General features: G+C 40.0%; 1 protein-coding gene across 3 annotated transcripts in view; it reads right to left on the bottom strand.

Annotated features, from left to right (window-relative positions):
• The window catches only part of AOAH (acyloxyacyl hydrolase), a 99031-nt gene extending 75632 nt beyond the window's left edge, over positions 1-23399 (bottom strand). The window contains exons 1-4 of one of the 3 annotated variants that reach the window (XM_044454496.1): positions 23202-23399; positions 20387-20526; positions 4244-4475; positions 859-954 (exon numbers count right to left, since the gene is read on the bottom strand). In XM_044454496.1, coding sequence (XP_044310431.1) covers positions 859-954; positions 4244-4475; positions 20387-20461 — 403 coding nt within the window. In that variant the 5' untranslated portion in view covers positions 20462-20526; positions 23202-23399. The remainder of the gene's footprint in view (positions 1-858; positions 955-4243; positions 4476-20386; positions 20527-23201) is intronic. The other 2 variants (XM_044454506.1, XM_044454517.1) reach the window with 2 other exon arrangements.
• Between the last annotated feature and the right edge of the window lie 300 nt (positions 23400-23699).

Below are 23699 nucleotides of genomic sequence, written 5' to 3'. Positions count from 1 at the left end.
ACTGTGGCTGAGGAGAAAAGCTTAAACCAACCCTCCACACATCTTTCAAGCTTGCCAACAGTGGCAAGATGTTTATTTTTATTTTTGTTTATAACACTATTTAATTGTTTAACATTTCTAACACAGTTGCTAATCACTGTATTAATGTCACATGTAATCTGCTTATCACTACAATGCAAATAAGTGTCAGTGACTGAAAAGTGAGGCAAAAGAAAAAAGAAAAAAGAATAAAACAATCTAACCACAGCATGAGGTTTGAACGAGTTGCTATAAGCATCTGGGAAACATAACTTGGGCTCATACTGTGAACAGCTTACTCAATAAAAAAATTCCTCAATTCAAAATGCAAAATGATTTTATAAAAGAGTTTGATTTGCCTGTAATGTATTACTTCAGACAGCAATGGTCTCGATAGGCACGTTGAATGGAAACAGAAAATGTCTCTGCAGAAAGAAACACTGCGTGGCAGGAAGAATTGGTTCTAACTTCTTTACATGCTACTCTTCTAGGCACATGATATATATTTTCCCACAAGGGCCCACTTTGATATGCTTCTTTTGTATCTGGAGCCTGAAGTGGCACAGTCCAGGAAAAATATTATATGCTTCTATAGATTATATAAACTGGTCCTCCATCTGAGTCATTACTACTATTTTTACATATTTAAAGAAGATAAGCCTTTGAATACTGTCACATTAAAGAGAGTAAAAATAGATCCCATGTATAATTATTTGATATCTTTCCATTTCATTAACCCAAGTTATTATGACTATTAATAGCAGATGCAACATTTATAGTCATAGGCACAAACTCATAATAAGAAGTGAACAAGCTGACAGATGATATATTGCTTTTTACCAGGTAAGTAGCTACAGAATCTCTCCAAAGCTTCTTTTGCTGTAGAGTTGTGGACCTGGGAAAGCTGTTCTACTATGGACACCATAAGCACACATTCTGCAAAAAAAACAAAAAAAAAACAAGAGGAATTTAAAAAAAATTCATGTTATTCACATTGATTTAAAAGTGCTTCTGTTGTGGGAGAAATTAACCCTTAAGGTATTTTAATATTCATTATTAAGATTTTTTTGGTTGGTGAAAACATACCAAGGTGGTGGGAGGGAAGGAAGTTTATTTATAATATCCAGTTTCCAACATTACTTCCTTGATGTGCCCCCTTCCCTGCAGCCAACCATAACTTCTAAATTAAGAAATAGCCTTAGAAGGGGAGTCCTTCCACCCCTGTCCAAAACAGATCCTTCCCAATCTTTCCTCTTGATGCAAACCAATATTCACTCTAACCATGTTTCCTCCATAAAAGTGAGACTGCAATCATAACTGGAAGTGCATTTGTAATCTGTAATGTAATATTACAAGGTAATATTACAATATTAAATTATTATTATTATTGGACTGTCTTTATATTCCACCTTTTTTCCTTTTGTGGAAAACTCAAGGAGGCTCACATAGCTCCAGTTTTTCCTTACAAGAACCCTGTGAAGTAGCTTGGGCTGAGAGTTTGTGACTGGCTCAAAGATATCCAATGAGCTTCATGGCCAAGTGGAGAATCTCCCAAGTCCTTGTTCAGCAGTGATAGGGATGCAAGGATGATTTGAAACAAGGAAACAGGAAGAGTTAAAAAAAATTAACAAAGAAAGTTCCTTGCCTAAAGGAGAAGGGGGCTGAGATAAGATAGCACAGAGTGTGAGGAAATTGGCACGTAGACAAAATGGCTGAGTACTTGCGGAATGACTTCCTGAATGTTGACTGACAGGCCCAGCGGTTCAAAATGAGCCTATTGTAATTAACCAGGGAAGGATGACGTGGGAGAGAAGGGCCGCTATTGGAGCAGTACAGAGTAGGCGGATGGAAAAGATTGTAAACTCCCAGGGCCCCAGCCAATGAGGGGAAAGGAAGGAAGGATGAAGCAACAGGGAGAAGGTGTAAGTCTGGAAAGTAAATATGTGCTCAGGGAGTTGGAAAAAGGGAAGGAAACCGTTCCAGCTCCCTTTATTGCAATACAGTTTCAAAAAGAACTCTCTGCTTGCCTCAAATATTTTTCTCTTCCAAAGGAAAGGAAAGAGTGTTTCTAACAGCACTAACTACCACACCATGATGACTGTCATGCCACAATGGCTAGTTACTCTGGTTTCACATCAAGACAGAGCACTTGATGATGTGAAAGTAAAGCCACTGGACACTCCTAGGTACCTCTGCTCAATATTCCCTCTCCTTGAGCCTTAGCAATTATTTAGTTCTCTTGCCAGCAAGCTAAATTAGAAGCTGTAATATACAGAATATTTCAACATATTTAATCACTCAAAGGGTGGAATTACAATTAATTTTAAATAATTGTTTTGCATTTTAGGAGTAAGGTGTGACTGGTGACAGAATCTCAGTTTTCAATTTGTGAGGAGGAAATAAAAACTTGGGTTCGTGGGAAAGATCAAATGTTCGAACCTCTGCTACTTTACTGACATTTGAACCCCAGGTTCCCTGCAGGGTCTACTCATGATAATGCATTACCAGGCAGAGGTAGACTCAACTGCAAGGTTTCAATGCAAGTACAGGGCATTTTATACTCTCTTGATCATGTACACAGGTACAGAGCTATTGATGTCGGATTGCAGATGTTACAACGAAATTCTGAGGTCATCATATACAGAATAAATGAGGAAGATCAGCCAAACATACAAGTAACAATATTTCTAATTGCAGTGTATTGACATTTCAGTTGAATAAATTCCAGAAACTTGAAGCCATTTCCGGGTCTGCTTAGACATGTAAATTCAGGCTATTAAGAATTCTTCCCTGAAATCATAAGCCCGTGTGTTACATTCCATTATCAGGAAGGCTGAGACCCTGAGTAATGGATCCGCACTATTTTGATTGGCTAGGGCGAGCACTGTGGGATAGCAAAACAGATACTTCCCTGAATTCCTGCAGGGATTATGTAGCTACATTGTAGTGGTGAATGCATATTCGACTGAATGGCCTGTCTGCTTTGGTCTACAGAGAGAAGAGCGAGAGAAAGGAGGGGGGAGTGCCATTTTAAACTGACTTGGCTTGGAAAGCTGGTGCTTTTGAGAAAGAGTGCAGATTTGATTTTATAACACAAAAGCACATAAGCAATGTTTTTCTGCCAGGATTTATCCAAATTTTCCCAACACTGGACAGCTTCCCTGGGTGTGCACATGTGTGCCTTATTTTCACTGAAAGTAACATCACAGAGGATGGAAAGATCAGCAGATCTTTGAGTTTTTCTACATGAGACTTTTTAGTAGACTTTCTTACTCATGGTTATTTATGGGTTCTTTAGAAGATGCATGATCCTCCACTTTCACTTCTGTTTTTTAACACACCCCCCCCACCCTTAGATGGGTTATTTTTAAAATAGGGTGTTTTTTCTGAAGTGAAAGAAAAGGTACATTCCTACGTGCAAAATTGCAATATTCCACCATAACATGGCACCACCTAGATGTCATGTAGCAGGGAAGTATGAGAATAAAAGTGCTTTGTACAGATCTCAGAGGTCAGTTCTGCAACCAAACCAAAAGAAGATGCAGCAATTAATAGCCTGGTGTAGAAAAGTTCATCATCATTTGGATTCTCAGAGCTCATCAGCTATGTTTATCCTTTTCACACCTTTATTCCATGCCTCCTCTCAGTTTTTCCCTGTCCTCCCCCTCCAAAATTCAGTTAGCATTCTGTAGCAATTAAATTCACACACACGCACGCGCACAGAGGGAGTTGGGAGAGCAGGGAGAAATCCTTTAACAGTCCAGTTAAACAGCTGAATACTCTGTGTAATTGGGATGTTTAGGGCTGCCCCCCTGCACTACTTAGGAGTATTTCTTAGCACTTTTGCAAACTGTGGAGTTCTTCCAAGTTTGCTTGTACTTCCCTCTTGTGTCAGATGGTGCCATTTTGGGCTTCATGAGCAATGACACTCACATAGAGGGAATTATGCAGTCATAAAATATGTAACACTATCGATTATGTTATATTTGCCTTTTTCAGAGATATATTTGTCTCAGTGCATGCATGTTTAGCATGGTGTACTTGCTTGATTATATGCTTTGGGGAAATTACATGTCTGTCACACCTATGCACTTACTTTTTGAAATGTTTACATTGCTTTTCCCAGTGGACAAAATTGACAGTGGTTACATGAATGCTGCAGCTTCTAGTGAGCCTGTGAACTTTGGAAGATGTCTGAGTGATTTCATTAGAAATAGAAGCCTACCTGGCAATGTTGTGTGAGGCTCGGCAATAGCAGATGGATGATCCAGTGCTGCAATAATCCAATTTGCATCCCCTTCACATTTCAAAATCACCAGTAAGATGGATGCAATGCTTTTGTTTGGCAGAATCCTTGGTACAAAGCATGCCCAGATGTCCTTCAGATATATAGCAAGCTGACCTAGCGCAGTTTCACACAGGAATTGCATGTAGTGACCACAGTAGCAAGTAACAGCCTGTATGTGGGAACACACCTCAAGATATCATTTCCATGTTTTCTCACATTGCCTCTAATGCAATGCTTTCCAAATGAGTTGGTATTCATATTCAGCTTCCAGTCACCAAGGATACCAGAATCCCTATCGAGAGCATTGGAACCAGGCCAGACAATTTGTCCTTCCAACTCTGTATTGTCTATTGGACTACTATCAGCTCTCTAGGGTCACAGGCAAAGGTCTTTCCCCTCACCTGCCACCTGGAATGTTTGTTACCTGGAGATGCCAAGGATAAAGCCTGGAACCTTCTGCATATAAAGCAGTGCTCCATCACTGAGCTATGCTCCCTCTCCAGAGAAGTAGTGCAGCCACATTTTTATTTTCAGTGTAAAATTGGTATTTGACTGCTAAACACACTACATAGAAATCTCATCCACTGATTCCAGTTGCATTTATGGTTGATGCACACTGTTACTTTCCCCAAAATGGAAAAATGTCCACAGTTCTTTCTATCCAACAGGTTTCTGCCATCATCATATTTCCATGATGATGTGAGAAACCAGGGTAAGGAAAAGAAGCAGGCTTTACAAAGATACAGCCAGTAGCGGTTCTTATGAGAATGGATGGCATTTTACCAGCTGCCATGATAACAGAATTAGCAATATTTTCTCCAGTATAGTTTTTCTCCCTATCCTGTTTAAACCATTGGAAGCCACTTGAATGGAAAGTTGGAGATTTGAGTGGTGACTGTTTACAGATGTATGATTTCCCATAGATGCATGAGTTTCTGTATAGTCTCCAAATTCTATACACTGAACTGTAGGTTACTTATGAGCAGGGATTCTTTAATGAAGCTGCAGCAGCAATGTCACCTTACATTTTAGCATAATTAATGCAGAGCAGAGTTATAAGGAGAACAATAAATACTTGCTTAGTTAGAAATTATAGCTAATTAAAGTATATGTTCATACTTGCATTAATTCATTAATTGGTATACTGAGTGGGCTACCCTGATTAGGAACATCCTAACTTTAAGTAATAGAATTATGGCTTAATAAATGTTTAAAATACATCTTCTAGAGTACGGACTTAGGTACAGACTTAGTCATATTTAGAGAGAACTTTGAAAGCAATGGGACTCAAGTTAGTTATGATTAACTACTTATAGTTAACTAATTGCTTTCCATTGGATATAAAAGATTCAACTCATTATTTTTAGAAGTTACTCACTTGAGAAACATCTTTGCCAATTTTCTACACATAAATATTTAAAACATGCACATGCTTCTATAAGCTTTTGATTCATTTGACTAAAAATGAATGTCATTGTTTTGATAGAAAGAAATGTTACCTTCTCTTTAAGACCTAAGGAATATATTGCTATCTGAATGATTCCTGCCGGTGTTAAATTAAAGAGTGTCTGTGTTTTAAAATGTGATTTCAAATATGGATGTCAAAGCTGATTGAATTGTATTTGCCTGAGTAAATAGTTAAGGTGGGTTCACTTTGCCCTTATGTCTTTAGGTTACATAATCCAACACTTCTTTCAATAGCACGAAACTATTTAGCTATGACTGGACTTGCTCTATTACATCAAACTTCAGATTTGTATATAACCTTCTTAAACGCAAACAAAAATAAAGCACCAGTCAAATAACTGACTTTTTGGTAGCACTTGATAAATGCTTCCTATTCCTTGCCAGCATGAAGAATACATATATATATTTCAAGAATTGTCTTGGTATAACGTCTATCATCCATTCTAAGCTAGACCCAGGTATTAATAAAATTGCCTGTCTCTTTTCAGATATAGTTTGTTCCCCCGCTATTAATTTATGAGGGGGAGAAGAGAAGGCTATTCTCATATTGTTCAACAGCAGTAATCTGAAAATTCACATTTCAAGAAGCTGCTCTTTCATCAGGGTAAAAAGAGAGAGTGTGCCTGTTTAATAATACAATGACATTTCCAATAGACTAAAGGGGTTTTAAAAAAAATCACATCCCAGCTAATAAAGTCAATGTGAGTGTTTGCTGCCCATGAACCCTCTGGCATGCTAAACAGACTGTTTAAATTAATCTACTTCTGCAGCGACATATAAAGGAAATTCTAATTAGAATATGTATCAATGGATGCAGATAAAAGACTGGGCACAAAAGAATTGTCATTTTTAGAATACAGATTTTAGATATGGGAAACATACTCAATTGACTATATTTACATAGATTTACTTTCACCGGAATGATGCAATTTGCATTAATTTGACCATATGGGAATAGTTTATTTTATAACTCATTTTAATTTTTGACAGATATGCACGCAAGACAATAGAATTCATCTCCACAGACCTCTCAATGGGCTCAGGCTGCATTCCTACATGCCCTTCAAGGCAGCAAAAAGTACAGTGGTACCTTGGCTCACAAACATCTCATTTCATGACCAAATCGGGTCGCGAACAGAAATTTCAGAAAAAAATTGCCTCTGTTTGCGAACTCCGCATTGGGTGTCGACCACAATCGCAGCCATGTTGCCACATGAACACGATTGCAATCGCGGCCATCTTCCCTACTCAAGCGCGACCGTGATTGCACCCTTCTACCAAGCACGAGCGCAATAGCCATTGTGCCTGTCTTCCCCCCTCCAAGCACAATCCAGTCTGTCTTCTGCCCTGAGCACGATCGCGATTGCGGCCATCTCCCCCCCCCCCCCCACCATGATCACTATCGCACGATTATGGTTTGGAATCTCCCTCCAAACACTAACCTTCCCCCCACCTAGGTTAGTGTTTTCAACTGTACCGTACTTTGTTACTTTGTTGTTCTTTGTTACTTTGTTTGAAATTTTTGTGATTAAAAAAATATTTACAGAACAGATTAACCTTATTTACATTGAACCTTATGGGGAAATTTGACTTGGCTAGCGACCAATTCAGGTCGCGACTAGAGTCGTGGAACAGATTAAATTCGTGAGCCAAGGTACCCCTGTACGCATACGCAGCTAAGAATGGGTTTCAGGCCCAGGGTACTGCTGATGTAGCAGTCACCCAGTAGGACAGCTGAAAGCTTGCCCACTTCCTTTCCCAAATAGTGATAATGCCTTCCAAATGACAGTTGCAGGGGGCTCCAACATACACATTCATACTGAGTCAGCACTCAGGCCAGATTCTGGGCTTATTTGTCCTCTGTTAGGGATGAATGAATCAGTCAATTTCGATATTTCTTGTTCTCTTTTTTCCTGTCTTAAATATGGTTTGCCTTGAATGTCACAAATTCATGCAATTCCACATTTTTAAAGAGTTGCATGGCAATTCTTAAGCACTTGTATGCACATTCCTGCTAATACATGCATTTTTGTGTGTGTTTTGTCTAATACATTTTGCAAGCAATTTTCCTACTACAATGCATTACAAACATTTACCCTAATGGATTTATTTTTGCATGCATTTTTGTGAATATTCTATTACAAAAATGGACCTCTCAAAATATGACTTCCTCTTTGCAGAGAACAGAAGGATGCAGGCCAAATCCAACCCTCTAGAGTCACAATTTGGCCATGTGAGATTCTTGAAAGGGCCACTTCTTTTTTTCTCAGATTCTTTGGTTTAGAAAATAGTCAGGTAAAGGAGTCATGACCGATGTGTACAGAATTATGCATGCTGCAGAGCAAGTGGATAGGGATTTTTTTTCTCACTCTCTTATAATAATGGAGCCTAAAGTGTGAGAGCCAGTGTGGTGTAGTGGTTACGAGCATGGGACTGGGACTCAGACAATCTGGGTTCTAGTCCCCGCTCAGCCATGGAGCCAACTGGGTGACTTTGGGCCAGTCACAGACTCTCAGCCCAACCTACCTCACAGGGTTGTTGTGTGGGGATCAGATGGAGGAGGAGAATGATGTAAGCTGCCTTGAGCCCTTTGTAGGAAAAAGGCAGGATATAAATCGGAATAAATAAATAGATAAATAAATAAAGTCTTCCCTTGTAGCTGATGGGTGGGAGAGTCAGGATCAATAAAACGCAGTACTTGCTCATACAGTGCATAGTTGAACTATGATATTCACTCCCACAAGCTGTAGCAATGGCCACTATTTTAGATGGCTTTAATAGAAGATTTGGATAATTTATGGAGAATAAGGCTATCAGAGGCTACTAGTCCTGATGGCTCTATGCTATGTCCAGTATCAGAGACAGTATGACTATGTATGCCACTTCCTGTGGAACACGGGCAGGAGGGTGCTGTTGCACTCATGTCCTGCTTGTGAGTTTCCTATAGACAGCTGGTTGGCCAACAGAACATTGGACTAGAGGGAGCCTTGGTTTGATCCAGCCCTGGCTCTTCTTAAAACTTTTCCATTTTTGTTTAAATAATACATTAAAATAGCCAGTTCATAAAGGATGTTTCCTGTGTGCACCTGTGGATGTGTGCCCCAGCTACAGTTTAAGCAAATAATTTACTAATAACTTTGCTTTTCCCTTTGCTGACAGTTATGAGGGAAAGTGCTAATGACTTTGTTTCTTAAGCTCCCTATGCAAATCCAAACATGCTGCAACCCACACAGCAAGTCTCTGAAAAATCCCCAAATATAAACACTCAGGAAGAATCTGCTTTGGATTATGACAGTTCTGATTCTCTTCTCTGCCTATGGCAGCTCAGGGAAATGAGTTATTCTGCTTGTCAAAACCTTGACAATGCTCCGTGCAATGAGATATGGTTCAAATTGAATGGAAAATAAGGGAAGACATTAAGAAAGCCCATTGGCTACTGTCTGTGGGGAATAAAAATGTTCTTTTTGAAAATGAATATCTGTTCTCAAAGGCTTTACATCTTTATGGAAATACAATTAACAGTTTTCCTTTCTTGTTCTTGGTGAATATGGAATCTCAGACCTGCTGTACAACTAAATATTTAGGTGAAATTGTGGATGGGATTTATTTAACTCTCCTGGGGTTGTTTTGTATCACTTGCCTCAGCAATACAAAACCCCAAGATACAGAATGATTTGAGACACAGAAAAACATCCAGCTCCCTCTCATACAGCCTTCCCCAATTTGATGACCTCCAGATCTGCTGACCTAAAACTTCCCATAAGGCCCAGCTATCCATAAGTGCAAACAGAGCTTTGTGGCAATCCTTTGAGGAAAAACAGTGAAGCACCACCAGATGAAGTAATTCATCTTTATCGTCACTGTTAACACCTAATGTGTTACTGGAGTTGCTCCTCATTAGAGGAAAAATCATCCCTGAATGGAAGGTGTCTAAATGATTGCAGGCAAAAATAGGTCTTGAGGTGATCATACTACCAACTTCATATTCTGAAGTGTTTTAAATGTAGGAGTTCATATTAAAGATCAGAAGATATGTGTCTATTGCTCTGAGTGATTGGAAAGATTTTCTGATGCCACAGTGAAACAACTTTTCTACGTAAATTAGGCTGCTGAAATTCAGAAAGCATGAGGTAACCAGGAGTGACCTTTTGCATAAAAGGACAGAGGGATCAGTTCAATTTTGGTACTGAAAACAAATTTCAGGCTCAGATTATGCTCAGAAGTACTTTGGTCTTCAATTCTCAGGGCTCAGCTAGATGGTCTGCTGTATCTGTGGCATGTAGTTTAGGCTTGGCATATTTTAAACCTTGAATTAAGCACACAGTGTTCCAATCCAGATCACAACCACTGTGCGTGGGTAAGGACATTTAAACCTTCCCACTCAGCCACTTCTCCCTCCTTCAAATTCATCCCTTTCAAGTACTAGAGGTTTTTTTTTTTAAAAAGCCCCTTTATTGGTGCCTCTTACAATGGTCCTATATTTGGGGAGGAGGAATTTAGGGGCTAAAGTAGATGGATGGGAAAGTTTAATCTTCCCTTGCCCATGCATGCTGCTCATACTCTGATCAAGGTTGTTCATGATAACAAGGTAAACAAAAATAGTGACAATTATTTGTACGCTATATATTTACATACATAAAGCCAGTATGGACAGGTAGTTAGAATACTAGACTAGGAACTGGAGAAATCTAGGTTCTATTCCCCACTCAACAATGAAGTTCACTGGGCCAATAACTCATTCTTAGCCTGACCTATCTCACAGGGTTGTTGTTATGAGGATAACATGAAGTTATATAAGCCATCCTGAGTATCACACAAGATGAAAGAATGTGAGACATAAATGCAATGTTATAACCACATAGTATCTAGAGTGGTCCTTTGTGAATATCTTTCACACTTGGCTCCATCTGGTGGATCTTGAGGTTCTAGTAAAAACCAGAGTGGATGCAACAAGTTTGAAGTTTACTCATCCTTGCTCTATATACTGTCCAATGAATACACATTTCTTCGTAACTGACATTGGCCAATATCCGCAGTAAGCTGCCGCTCATTAGGCATTGCAACAGATTACTTGGTTTCAGATAATATAATTGAGAAATGACACTGCAACCTTCTGCATTTAGGGGATGCTTCCTTCACTTTTTTCTGACATTCCAGATGATTCAGAGGAGTTGCTCCATGTGGGGATCCGTTCAATTTGGTTTGGTCATACAGTTAGCAAGCATGAACCAAGTAAATGCCCAGTAATACCCTCCTGACACTCTTGCAGTTATTGAGCAGTTCCAGGGGAAATCAGTTTCAAGAAGTAGCATTTTAGGGAAGCCTTTCTTGTCATCGCTTATCTTTTAACTGAGGGATCCAGGATCCGTAAAATCTACCTTGACATACATGTGCAAATTTAAAAAATACTGATACCTATGCAAATTAGAAAATAACACTCTTAACATAAAGATAATTCAGTCCTATGCAAAATATCCAAATAAAGATGATAAAAGACATCTGGAAGAGCTTAATTTCTACTTGCTTAAATTTAACTGGCTGTTTTGGTTTCTGAAATCAGCAAGTGGGAGAAATGGACTGTTATGCCAAAGGCACCCAGTTTGGCCATGTTCATTGCTTTGCTTTTGAACAGCACACAACTTTTTCATATTATATTACTCAGTTTTTTCTCTCAGTATCACTCAATCCTTCACTGTCTCATTGGCAGTCTTCTGCCTCCACTTTTCAATATATGTTACAGGAGAGAGAAGCACAAATTGAATACAATAACCCGTTTTTCCATACCACATTGCATCTCTACCTTTCTTCAGTCATTCCTATCCAATACCCAGATTTTCTAGGGAAAAGAGAGTCTGTTTTATGACTGCCACTCATAAATTTCTCTACCATTCTACCACATGCATTCCTACAGTATTTAATGATACACAAAAACCTTGGTGTGAGAATATATTACATATAACATACTACTGAAGAGTGCATTTTGAACATTCAAGGATAAAGTATCAATGGATAGCATAGTCTGCAGTTTTTCATAAAACAGTAATTGAGAATGTAGTTCTCATTCTGTTAAGTCAACTGTGTTTACAGCCTTAACTGCTTTCCCTTCTTGCTAGTTACATTTGAGAAATCTGAATCACTCAGCAATTGCCAAGGGCTTTGGTACATAATGTCTTTGTAGCAGAGCCACAATTTCAAGAAAAGGTTTAGAGAATAGCTTTTCTTGCATACATCAAATGCTGTGCCTGACCCTCTCTATAGCAGAGCAAAGCACTTTCTTTTCTTTTTGGACTATGGGGTGCAAACATATCATAAGGAATGCTGCTTTAAGATTGGAGGAAGGATGGAAAATTGGTGAAAGATCCATCAATAATTTAAGATATGCAGATGATACCATGTTACTGGCAAAAAGCAGCAATGACTCCTGAGGAAAGTGAAAGAAGAAAATGGAAAAGCAGGACTACACCTGAACATTAAGAGAAAAAAATCATGACGACAGAAGTACTACAGAACTGTGCTGTAAAAAATTAAGAAATTGTGGAAGAATTTGCATCCCTCAGCTCAGTCATCAATTCAAAAGGAGATTGCAGCTACAAAATTAGAAAAAGACTGAGACTTGGAAGGGCAGCAGTGAAGGAACTAGAAAAGATAATCTTGGTCATGGTGTCCAGTACTTGATTATCTACACTATTGTATTCCCAATAGCTGTGCATTGGTGTGAAAGCTGGGCAATGAAGAAAATTAACAGGAAGAAAATTGATCTGTTTGAAGTCAAAACATGGAGATCCAGGAGAGCTTTGTGACTACTCTGAACCAACAAGAAAGACCTAGATCAAATCAAGCCAGAACTTTCCTTAGAAGCAAAAATAACAAAAATTGAAGCTTTGGGCACATCATAAGAAGGCATAACTCACCAGAGAAGACAATAATGCTAGAGAAAGTTGAAGGCAAAAGAAGAACAAATTTAGGATTGCTTTACTCCATTAAGGAAGCCACAACCTTGAGTTTAGAAGGGCTGAACAGGCTTGTGAAGGACAGGACACTTTGAAACGCAATCATTCATTGAGGGGCCATACATTGAGATGAATTGACAGCACATAACAACAACAGTCAATGGAGTGCAAAATAATGTCCAGGGATAGTTCTTTAAAGTATTATCAAGAGAGTCCATAGGGCCCCTTCTTAAAAATGTCATCTTTGTGAGGATGTTCTCTGGCCGCCTCACAAGCTTTCCCAACTCTCCTACTTGAGGCCTGAGTCAATGGACCTACCACCACTGAACCAGTCCAGCTTCTCATACTTATCATCTCCTTTTCTGGTGGCTCTTCATCTACCTGCTGTACTACAGGAACAGTTTGACTCCAGACCACCCTCTCTGCCATTGCTGTGTGTGTGGACTAACTTAAGTCCTACTGACTTAAATATGACTTCTTTAATTACAACATCTGGGTCTAACTTATTGTGATTTCTGTCTCAAGAGGCCTATGGAAAGAAGGAATGAGGGGAAACTTGGAGGTCTGGGGGTCGTATATGCACTTAAAAAAAAAAAAAAACCCAAATAATGAAGATTGCATTTATGGCCCTACAGACTTCCAGGAGATTGCCATTCAGTTTAGAACAAGGTAAATATGATGGTTTTGGCACTGCATAGCAATATCGATGCCTTTTTTGTTGTTAATTCCCACCTCCATTTCCATGGTAGCTGGCGAGAATGGGGCTGAATCCTGCCCACCCCTGGTCTAAATTCTAAATTTTGTGAGACACCTAAACTTACCTTGGGACAAAATGTTTCCCTGAAAATAAATTCCTTCTCTGGTTTATACCTGCACAAACTGCTCAGAATACAGTGAAGTCCTTCTGGATTTGATCCTGTCTTAATCAGTGATTTTCAGTGGGAAAGGAACTGAAGTTTTGACAGGGATGCCAAGTGTAGAATTTTATTTATTTAATGTTAACATTTACATGCAAACCTAGATGGCTAACAATCACAGCACCCAATAATGCTTTTGTGGGGAGGCATAGTGCTTTCCTGACATGGCAAAGGGGCTTGGGTAGCACAATGAAGCTATGGGCTATGCTGTGCAAGGGCACCCAAGACGGACAGGTCATAGCAGAGAGCTCTGACAAAAGGTGATCCACTGGAGAAGGAAATGGCAACCCACTCCAGTATCCTTGCCATGAAAACCCCATGGACAGTACCAAAAGGCAAAAAGATATGAGCCAGAAGATGAGCCCCTCAGGTTGGAAGGTGTCGAATGTACTACTGGGGAAGAGCGGAGGGCTAGTACTAGTAGCGCCAGAAAGAATGAAGCGACTGGGTCAAAGCTGAAAGGACACTCAGTCGTGGGCAGTGAACGGAAAGTATGATGCTGTGAAGCATAATACTCCATAGGAACCTGGAATGTAAGATCTATGAATCAAGGTAAGCTGGACATGATCAAACATGAAATGACAAGACTGAACATTGACATCTTGGGAATCAGTGAACTCAAATGGACAGAATGGGTGAATTTAATTCAGTTGACCATCATATATATTACTGTGGGCAAGAATCCCTCAGAAGAAATGGAGTAGCTATCACAGTCAATAAAAGAGTAGGAAAAGCAGTACTGGGATACTATCTCCAAAATGACAGAATGATCTCAGTTCGAATCCAAGGCAAACCATTCAACATCACAGTAGTTCAAGTCTATGCCCCAACCACCGATGCTGGAGGGGCTAAAGTTGACCAGTCCTATGAAGACCTACACCTGCTAGAACTGACACCAAAAAATGATGTCCTTATCATCATGGGGGATTGCAATATTAAAGTAGGAAGCCAAAGGATAATTGGAATAAAAGACAAGTTGGGCCTTGGAGTACAAAAATGAAGCAGGGCACAGGCTAGCAGGGTTTTGTCAAGAGAACATGCTGGTCATAGCAAACACTCTTTCCAACACCCCAAGAGAGGACAGATGGACCTCAGCAGATGATCAACTCTGAAATCAGAGTATGTGTTCTGCGCCCAAAGATGGAGACCTGGAGCTGACTGTGGCTCAGATCATGAGCTTATTATTGCAAAATTCAGGCTTAAATTGAAGAGAGTAGGGAAAAACATTCAGGGAGACTTAAATTATATTCCTTATGAATATACAGTGGAGGTGACAAATAGATTTAAGGAATTAGATCTGATAGACAGAGTACCTGAAGAACTATGGACACAGGTTCACAACATTGTACAGGAAGCAGCAATTAACCCCCCCCCCAAAAAAAAAAAAAAAAGAAATGCAAGAAAGCAAAATGGCTGTCTGAGGAGGCTTTAGCTGAGGAAAGAAGGGAAGTGAAAGGCAAGGGAGAAAGGGAAAGATATTCCAGAGAATAGCTATGTGTAGAAGAGATAACAAGGCCTTCTTAAATGAACAGTGCAAAGAAATAGAGGAAAATAGATAGAGATTCCTTCAAGAAAATTGGAGATATGAAGGGAACATTTCATGCAATGATGGGCATGATAAAGGACAAAAATGGCAGGGACCTAACAGAGGCAGAAGAGATTAAGAAGAGGTGGCAAGATTACACAGAAGAACTATACAAGGAAGAGCTTAACGTCCCTGATAGCCACGATGGGGTGGTCACTGGCCTCGAGCCAGACATCCTGGAATGTGAAGTGAAATGGGCCTTAGGAAGTCTGAACAACAACAAAGCTAGTGGAGGCGACAGTATTCCAGCTGAGCTGTTCAAAATCTTAAAAGATGATGCAGTAAAAGTGCTACACTCAATATGCCAGCAAACTTGGAAAACTCAAGAGTGGCCACAGGATTGGAAAAGGTCAGTTTACATTCTGATCCCAGAGAAGGGCAATGCCAAAGAATGTTCAAACTACCGCACCATTGTACTCATTTCACATGCTAGCAAAGTTATGCTCAAAATCCTACAAGCTAGGCTCCAGCAGTATGTGGACCAAGAACTACCAGAAGTACAGGCAGGATTTCGAAGAGGGAGAGGAACTAGAGATCAAATTGCCAACATATGCTGGATCATGGAGAAAGCTAGGGAGTTCCAGAAAAACATCTACTTCTGCTTCATTGACTATGCTAAAGCCTTTGATTGTGTGGATCACAACAAATTGTGGCAAGTTCTTAAAGAGATGGGAGTATCAGACCATCTTGTTTGTCTCTTGAGAAACCTATATGCGGGTCAAGAAGCAACAGTGAGAACTGGACACAGAACCACTGATTGGTTCAAATAGAGCAAGGAGTTCGGCAAGGCTGTATACTGTCGCCCTGCCTATTTAACTTATATGCAGAGCACATCATGAGAAAGGTGGGGCTAGATGAATCCCCAGTTGGAATTAAGATTGCTGGGAGAAATATCAACAACCTCAGATATGCAGATGATACCACTCTAATGGCAGAAAGTGAAGAGGAACGAAAGAACCTCTTGATGTGGGTGAAGCAGGATAGTGCAAAAGTTGCCTTGAAACTCAACATTAAGAAAAATAAGATCATGGCATCCAGTCCTCTCACTTCCTGGCAAATAGGTGGGGAAGAAATGGAGGTAGTGACAGACTTTATTTTCTTGGGCTCCAAGATCACTGCAGATGGGGACTGCAGTCAAGTAATTAAAAGACACTTGTTCCTGGGGAGGAAAGCTACGGCAAATCTAGACAATATATTAAAAAGCAGAGACATCACCCTGCCAACAAAAGTTCGTATAGTCAAAGCTATGATTTTCCCAGTTACAATGTTTGGCTGTGAGAGTTAGACCATAAGGAAGGCAGAGTCCTGAAGGATTGATGCTTTTGAATTCTGTTGTACGAGAAGACTCCTGAGAGTTCTTTGGACTGCAAAGAGATCAAGTCAGGCAATCCTAAAGGAAATCAACCTAGACTGCTCTTTAGAAAGTCAGGTACTAAATCTGAAGCTCAAATACTTTGGCCACCTAATGAGAAGGAAGTTCTCATTGGAAAAGACCCTGATGCTGGAAACAACTGAAGGGAAGAGGAGAAGAGGACAGCAGCGGTTGAGGTGGCTGGATGGGGCCACTGGAGAGGCGGGTGTGGGGTTGGGTGTATTCTGGGGGATGGTGGAGGACAGGAGAGCATGGAGGAATGTTGTCTGTGGAGTTGGGAAGAATCAGGCACGACTTTGTGACTGAATGGCAACATAGGAATTTCTTCAACCATACAACTGCTTTGGTTCAGAGCATATGGGATGCATTCAGATGACAAGCACTTTATAATCTTGGAAATAATATGTTTAATCAAAGATAGTAGCATATGTATCTTTCAATATTAAAACACAGTATGAAATATATATCCCATCATATCATTTTTCCCAAATGTAGACCTCATAATAACTAACTTTGAGAGACTTGCATAATTAAAGACCTGACTAATGACTAGCAGAAATGTTAATATGTGCAAGATTTGTGGAATTAATTCAGATAAAATCTGTGTAAATGAGGAAAAAAGAAACTGTGCACTTTTAAGCTGTGACTTTAGCTATTTGTGGCCGTTAGTCGTGAGATTCTATTAAAAATGGCACATGAGATGTCTATATACATGGTGTTTCTTTTGTTACTCTAATCTCTTGTCTTAACTCTATTTTTGCTTGCCATTGAATGGTTTAAAAGAGCTGCTCAAATTTCTCCAAGCAATTAATCCCCCAAAGGATGTAATGGCTTTACAAACAATGATTTTCTACATACAAAACCCGCTATTTTTCACAGGAGGAGCTTACCACTTCTTGGTGCTGCAATCTTATGCACATTTACCCAGGAGCAAACTTTACAGAGTACAGTGGGACTTAATTCTGAATAGCCATACTCAGAATGGGGTTATAAGAGAAACAGGACAACAGAAAGGTCAGTGGGGCACACTGGGAGAAAAAATGCAGGATTATTCAGAGCTTGCTGAAGGTGAACTTTGCCTCTGTGTATCAGTGCTCCATAGTAAAAGATGGAAAGGACTGCTGCTCACATAGTTTGCGCTCTGTTTGGCTGATACCTCCATTTCAAAGCTGAAATTTGGCAATTGAAAAGCCACAGCTAAAATGTTGCAGGGAGGGTTGTGAGGAAGGCATTACCAAAGGAGAGATTCAGGTATGCAATCTTTACTTTAAAAAATAGATAGGGAATGACGCAAGCCACATATGCTTGGAATTAAAGAATTCTGAGTCCAGGAATTTCTTCAGAGCTGAAGTCACAAGGCTTTCATAACAAAAGTCCACTTCTGATCATCCTAAGCTTTCTCCATTTCAGCAGTACAATTTAGTATTGGTGTCACTTTGTTATTGCTATAGTTAAATAACCTGGAGTCAGAAATGCTTGCCAGTCCACTAAAGAACATACTGAGATAGATTCAGATCTCCCTCATCCCCACCCCATTTCAGTCTTGTTCCAACACTGAGCTTCTGACATTTCTGTGCTTTCTCTTCATGGGAGTCATTTTTCAGTTTTTGCACACATATTCTAAAAATTAGTGTGAGACCAGAAAAGTTTATTTCTGGGGGAGAATGCTGAATAGGGACTCTCCTTAGTAAATGGAGACAAGCAGAGGATGTAGAGGCTTTCTCAAAAGCTACGCATAACATTGTGTGCCAATTAAGGATTTCCTGCTTGCACAACCTTGTATTTTTACTATGAAAGTGGTGGTCTCTATTTTGAATATAAATGAATGGCCAGCGTAGGTGTCCCCAAATCACAATCTCTCCCTGAGTGCTCAGTTTTGATTGCTAAAGGTTCCCAGGTCTTTCCTGATCATATGTAGAGCCTAAGGAATTGCCATGCTCCAGATTGCTAGAGCCAGGTCTGGGAGGAGGTGGCTGCTTAGAAAATAGCTAGCTGAACTGAAGTGAACAAATCCTTGTTCTATAGTACTGCAGCACAAGTAACTTTCTATTTCCTTAAAAAAGAAGCAAGAAAACAAGAGAGAGTTCTCTGCCGTCCTATTTGGCCAGCCTTTAAAACATTTAAGGAAATTCCCACTTCTGTAAATACCTTGCAGAGTGCACATGTAAAAATAGCTTCCAGCTTCGACAACACATTTTTCTGTTTCCACATGGGAACTTACCATGGGATGGGGGCAAACAAGTCTGGGGAAGTGCCAGCCCTGGCACATGCATCACACAGCTTGCCGTGTCTTTGTCTCCCTTTCCCTACATTACTTTTAGCACTCCTACTAAAACAGATCTCTATGCTCTATTTGCATGTGCTACTACCATAGTTAAATACAGAGGTTGGAGCACTGAAAGCACTTACTCATAAAAGCCCCACTGACTTCAGTGGAGGTCACTGATACTTAGTTCCACAATTCTAACTATCAGGTAAATTATCTGCATGCAGTATAGTTATTAGCACTGTTGATTTCCCTGTTCAATTTAGTAACATTTGGAAAGTGAGAGCTTGTTTTCATATCTTTTGTTAGAACACTATTAATCCTTATTGATTATGCTTGTATAACACCTTCCCTGGGAGTGCCCTCACGACCCTGAAGAACCCAGAACTGTATGTATACAATGCCTTTGTTGTTTCTGCTAACAGCTGGCTTCAGGGGGTTGGAGAAAATCAAACAAAAAGAAACAATTACTGTAGCATACCAAACACTAAATACACATTTTGGATATATTTTATCAAATTTTATATACACTGAACACTATCAAAGGTCAAATTTTGAATATGAATATAAACTTAATATTTTTACACAACACTTAATATAATCCTGCATTAACCTGCAATAACCTTCCCCATGGTCAAAGTCCTTTTACATTGCTCAGAGATCACTCCCATTCAGCAAGAATCCCTCCCAGTGTTAGTTAATGGCTTCCTGTTATTCCTGGTCAGGACAGCTGGAGTATTTAGGTTGAATAGTCCTTTAATTGACTGGTTTATGCTCTAGTAATATGATTTGGCTCTAAAGATTAAAAGAAAAACAACAAGAGCAAACCAGTAATTAATGTCCACCCAATGGGGAATACATGCAGACTAATAAATAGGAAATTCACAACTAATTCCTTAATAATGTTGAGCAGGAAGCAATAAATAAGACTTGACCAGAAAGCAAGGAACTTCTTGTTAAAGGTACAGTATAGCAAAGACACTCAAGAGTGCATGGCCTATCTCAGTTTCCAATTTTAATACAATTCTATTAAAACGGTTTGTTTTGCTTTTGTGTAAACATAAAACTAGGACATTTACATATTTTTTAAAAATCCATAAATGTAATCTAGTGGCCAGTCGCATTTTGATCAACAGATGGATAACACTACATTCAAGACTAAAAATCTGGCGAGAAATTATTTGGTGCATGACTTGCTTTCTTAATATAACGTAAGGTAAGTACTTGCATGGTTCAGGAACTGATTTTGCTAAAAAAGAAACACACACTCTTTTGCTACATGTTGCATTGCATTTAGATGCACTGAACAACACAGCACAAGATACCTATTCTTCCCAGCTCCACCATAAGGACAATTTAGTAAAATGGTTCAAAATACATTTTTCTCATCATATGCAGGAGACTGAAAATCCAATCACATAACTCCATATCAGTTTGTACTTATAAAGACTTCCCTTGTTGGTATAATTACTCAGAAACCAGCAACCCCCATCTGCCCACAAGCCCATCAATAAACACATTACCCATGCAGAAGAGTTGTTGGCGTCTATGGCTATATGGAAATTTGTGTTGGGTGTTTGGAATGGGCGAAGTACCATTCAGCAAAAGCATGAAGAGGAGCAGGAAGGTTAAGGAAGGAACCATGGTCCAACAAATCCACCTTCTGAAGAAATAAAGAACAAAATCACAGCAGGAAGGAACAAAAGTACTCAAGATTACCATGGAAATAGCTGAAATATTTAGGGCAGCCTGCCCTGATTAGGTGACCTCTGGCTGTTTTGGAATTCAACAACCCCTATCATCTCTAGCCACCATGGCCAGTGACCAGGGATGCTGGTGTTGCAGACCTGCACTGGAAAGAGCACCGGTTCAGCAAGAGCTAGTAATTCTCATAAGGAAAGGGTACAAAGCTACTCGGGATGTGCATGTGCTTTATATTTATTTGTTTGTTTGTTTGTTTGTTTATTTAGAGTTTTTGTATGCCGTCCCATCGCTTATATCCTCGGGACGGCTCACATAAATAAACATGATACAAAATACAATTAAAATACAGAATAACCCCCTACTAAGCAAACACAGGAATTAATAACATCCTATACACTAAGCAACAGACAGCACACCAGTCACATATTGTGGTTTTCTTCATACTTGACTGCTTTCCTGTTTTAACACTTTCAGGCAAGCAGAAAAGCCAAGAACTTTACTTGGTTCCTAGTGAGTGGCCACAAATGGCTGATGTCTGAGATGTGGTGGGAAACAACATGAGAAGACAAATAGCAGTGCATTTGTAACCAGCTTAGTTTGCACAACCCACTTCCCTATAACACTTATCATTGTTTCATGGCATTGCAGAGACAACCATCTCCCTGCTTGACACAGAAACTCCTTTAACTACACTGGTACTGAGGAAAGCCATTTGAATAGATTCGGAGAACTCTTTCTGTCATTGCTTGGTAACTGATACCTGGCTTTATTTGGATTTTTAGGGCACCAGAATCTTTTAGGGCATTTTCCTGAGGTGGCTGCAAAGAGTGGTCTCCAAAAATGCCCCACAGAGTTTGAGAAACTTTGTTTTTGATCTCTTCACGATCACTTAGTTATCTGCCTACATATCTTGTTAGGGGAATGTTTCTTTCAATGTGTTTCCCAACCGCGCAGGGAATCTTTACAATGTGAGTTTCAAAGCAGAATTGCTCATGTTTTCCCCAAAAGCAATTAAGTGAAAACAGGGAAGTTTGCCAAATACTTATTTTGGTTATTAACCTTCAGGGCAAGCTTCTTGCGAAGCGATTATGAGGAAGCCAAAAGAAATAGCTAGAGGCTCAAGACCGATCTGCCGCTGTGATGTTCAACATAAGGGGCAGAGCCCACAGCTTCCTGCATTGTCAGTCAAGGCGCCACATTGGTTCTCCGACTCCTTGCTCAGTGCAGGTACGTACTGCACCCCTTTCAGAGGCTTCTGCATGGTGGCCACCTCTCTGTGACAATCTGCTTGGATGCATTGTCTAAACAGATAGCCTGGGTTTGGTTTTGTTTTTACCCTTGTCACCTATGGAATTGTTTTGCCCTTTGGACCCCAGAGCCACTGCTTAGCAATGGCCAATCACAGGGAGACAACAACCATGTGAAAAGCCAGTGTGGTATAGCAGACAAAATGGTGGATCTTGGGAGACTTGGGCTTTAATCTGGGTGACTTTGGGCCCTTTGCTGACTCTCAACTTAAGCTACCTTACAGGAGCTGTTGGGAGGGTAAGTGGAGAAGAGGAGGTGATTATATAAGCTGCCCTGGGCTCTGGACAGGAAAAGGAGAATAGTATAAAAATAATAAATAAATACTGGCCCTGTGAGGAAACCCATCTCTAGTAGGAGAGCGGCCCTAACAAAGCCCAACTATAGTTGCTTATTTTTCATCCAAAAATGGCAAATTCTGCTTTAGGAGAGCCTGTTCCCAACCCAGTGCCATCTAGATGTGCTGCCATTTGACCATGTGCTCTCTTTTATAGGAGACAGACATTTTTCAACAAGGTGCTAGAATAGCAGCCTATTTGAAAATATCCTCTATTTTAAGGCTTGTCTTGTCTAGTTGCAGTTTAAAGATAAGGAACTACAAAGCAAGGGGGTCTTGAAGTTGCCTGTTAACATGAGCACCTGGACAGAATCCCAAACAGGCAGCACCTGGTCATAATATTGTAATTTTAACTTGCCTTTCTCTACAAATTAGCATATGCAAATTTTATGAAAATTGTATTCATATCTTTTTGATGGTGCATTTCTACTTTTCTTTTTGGATGCCTGATAAGTGGCCATCCTATCCATCAGCCTCAGTCAAGAAGGCTCATGTTAAGGATGATGGGCCATGTAGTCTAAAACACAGGGAGGACACCAAGTTGGGAAAGTTTGCTGTAAAAGAGCTACATTCCTCACTAGGTACTTCGGAGAAAAATTTTGCTCCTTATTTATATACAATCTTGGTGCTTGTAACCATGCTCTTCACAAAAAGTGATGTAGTCTGTGAGATGCAATGCATTGCACTGCACAGCACTGCACTAACTGCCAAACCTAAAATATACCAGAAAAAGTAATTAACCAACTATAAAGCAGGACTGGATTTTCCTGCAAAGAGAAAAGGTGCCACATTTTTTTCTGACAACCCTGCATTTCTCACAGCTACAGTGACAAGCAGAAAGCCAACAGGTGTATCTCCTTCACTGTATCTCCTTGCCAGGCCGGGAAACGTCTTCCCCAGAAGCCCTACTTCAAAACAAAACTGGCAGCAATCCTAAAAATGACAGCAACAGCCAACCAGAAGCAAAGGAAACACAGTACTGTGTGTCTTACCCGGAATTTATGTCGCTGGGGCTCTGAAGGAAAAAAGCGCCTGCCAAAGTATCGTTGCCTGAAGTGAGGATTCTTTCACAGAAACAGGCACTGCTCTTGGTTTCACTCTTCCTCTTTTCTGAAAGTGTGGTGTGATTACTACAGGGGTGGGACTTAACAGCAAAGTTCACAGCTTGATATTCTTCATGAACTTAATTCAAGTGCAACTAAAATGTGAGGAAAGAAAAGAAGAACAGGGAGAGGAAGCAGAAGTTTGGCTGAGGAGTTGTAGTGGAAGAGGAGACAGAAGTAGGCAGAGGCTAAGGCAGAGCAGAGACAGACCAGCGCTTACCCAGCCAAAGGTCTTTTGTTTTCCAACAAAAGCTCCAGATTAGCTGATGGCTGATCAGCTGAAGGGGAATTGTTCGATCAGCTGACAGCAGTTGTGGGGGTGGGGTGAGTCATGCTGGATCCTGACTCCTAGCAGAGCAAGAGCAGAGCAGAGCAAACTAATCTGCC

Source organism: Varanus komodoensis, unplaced genomic scaffold, assembly GCF_004798865.1.
Source record: "Varanus komodoensis strain SLA01 unplaced genomic scaffold, ASM479886v1 scaffold10, whole genome shotgun sequence".
Lineage (NCBI taxonomy): Eukaryota > Metazoa > Chordata > Lepidosauria > Squamata > Varanidae > Varanus > Varanus komodoensis.
This window is presented reverse-complemented; position numbering and strand designations above follow the sequence as displayed.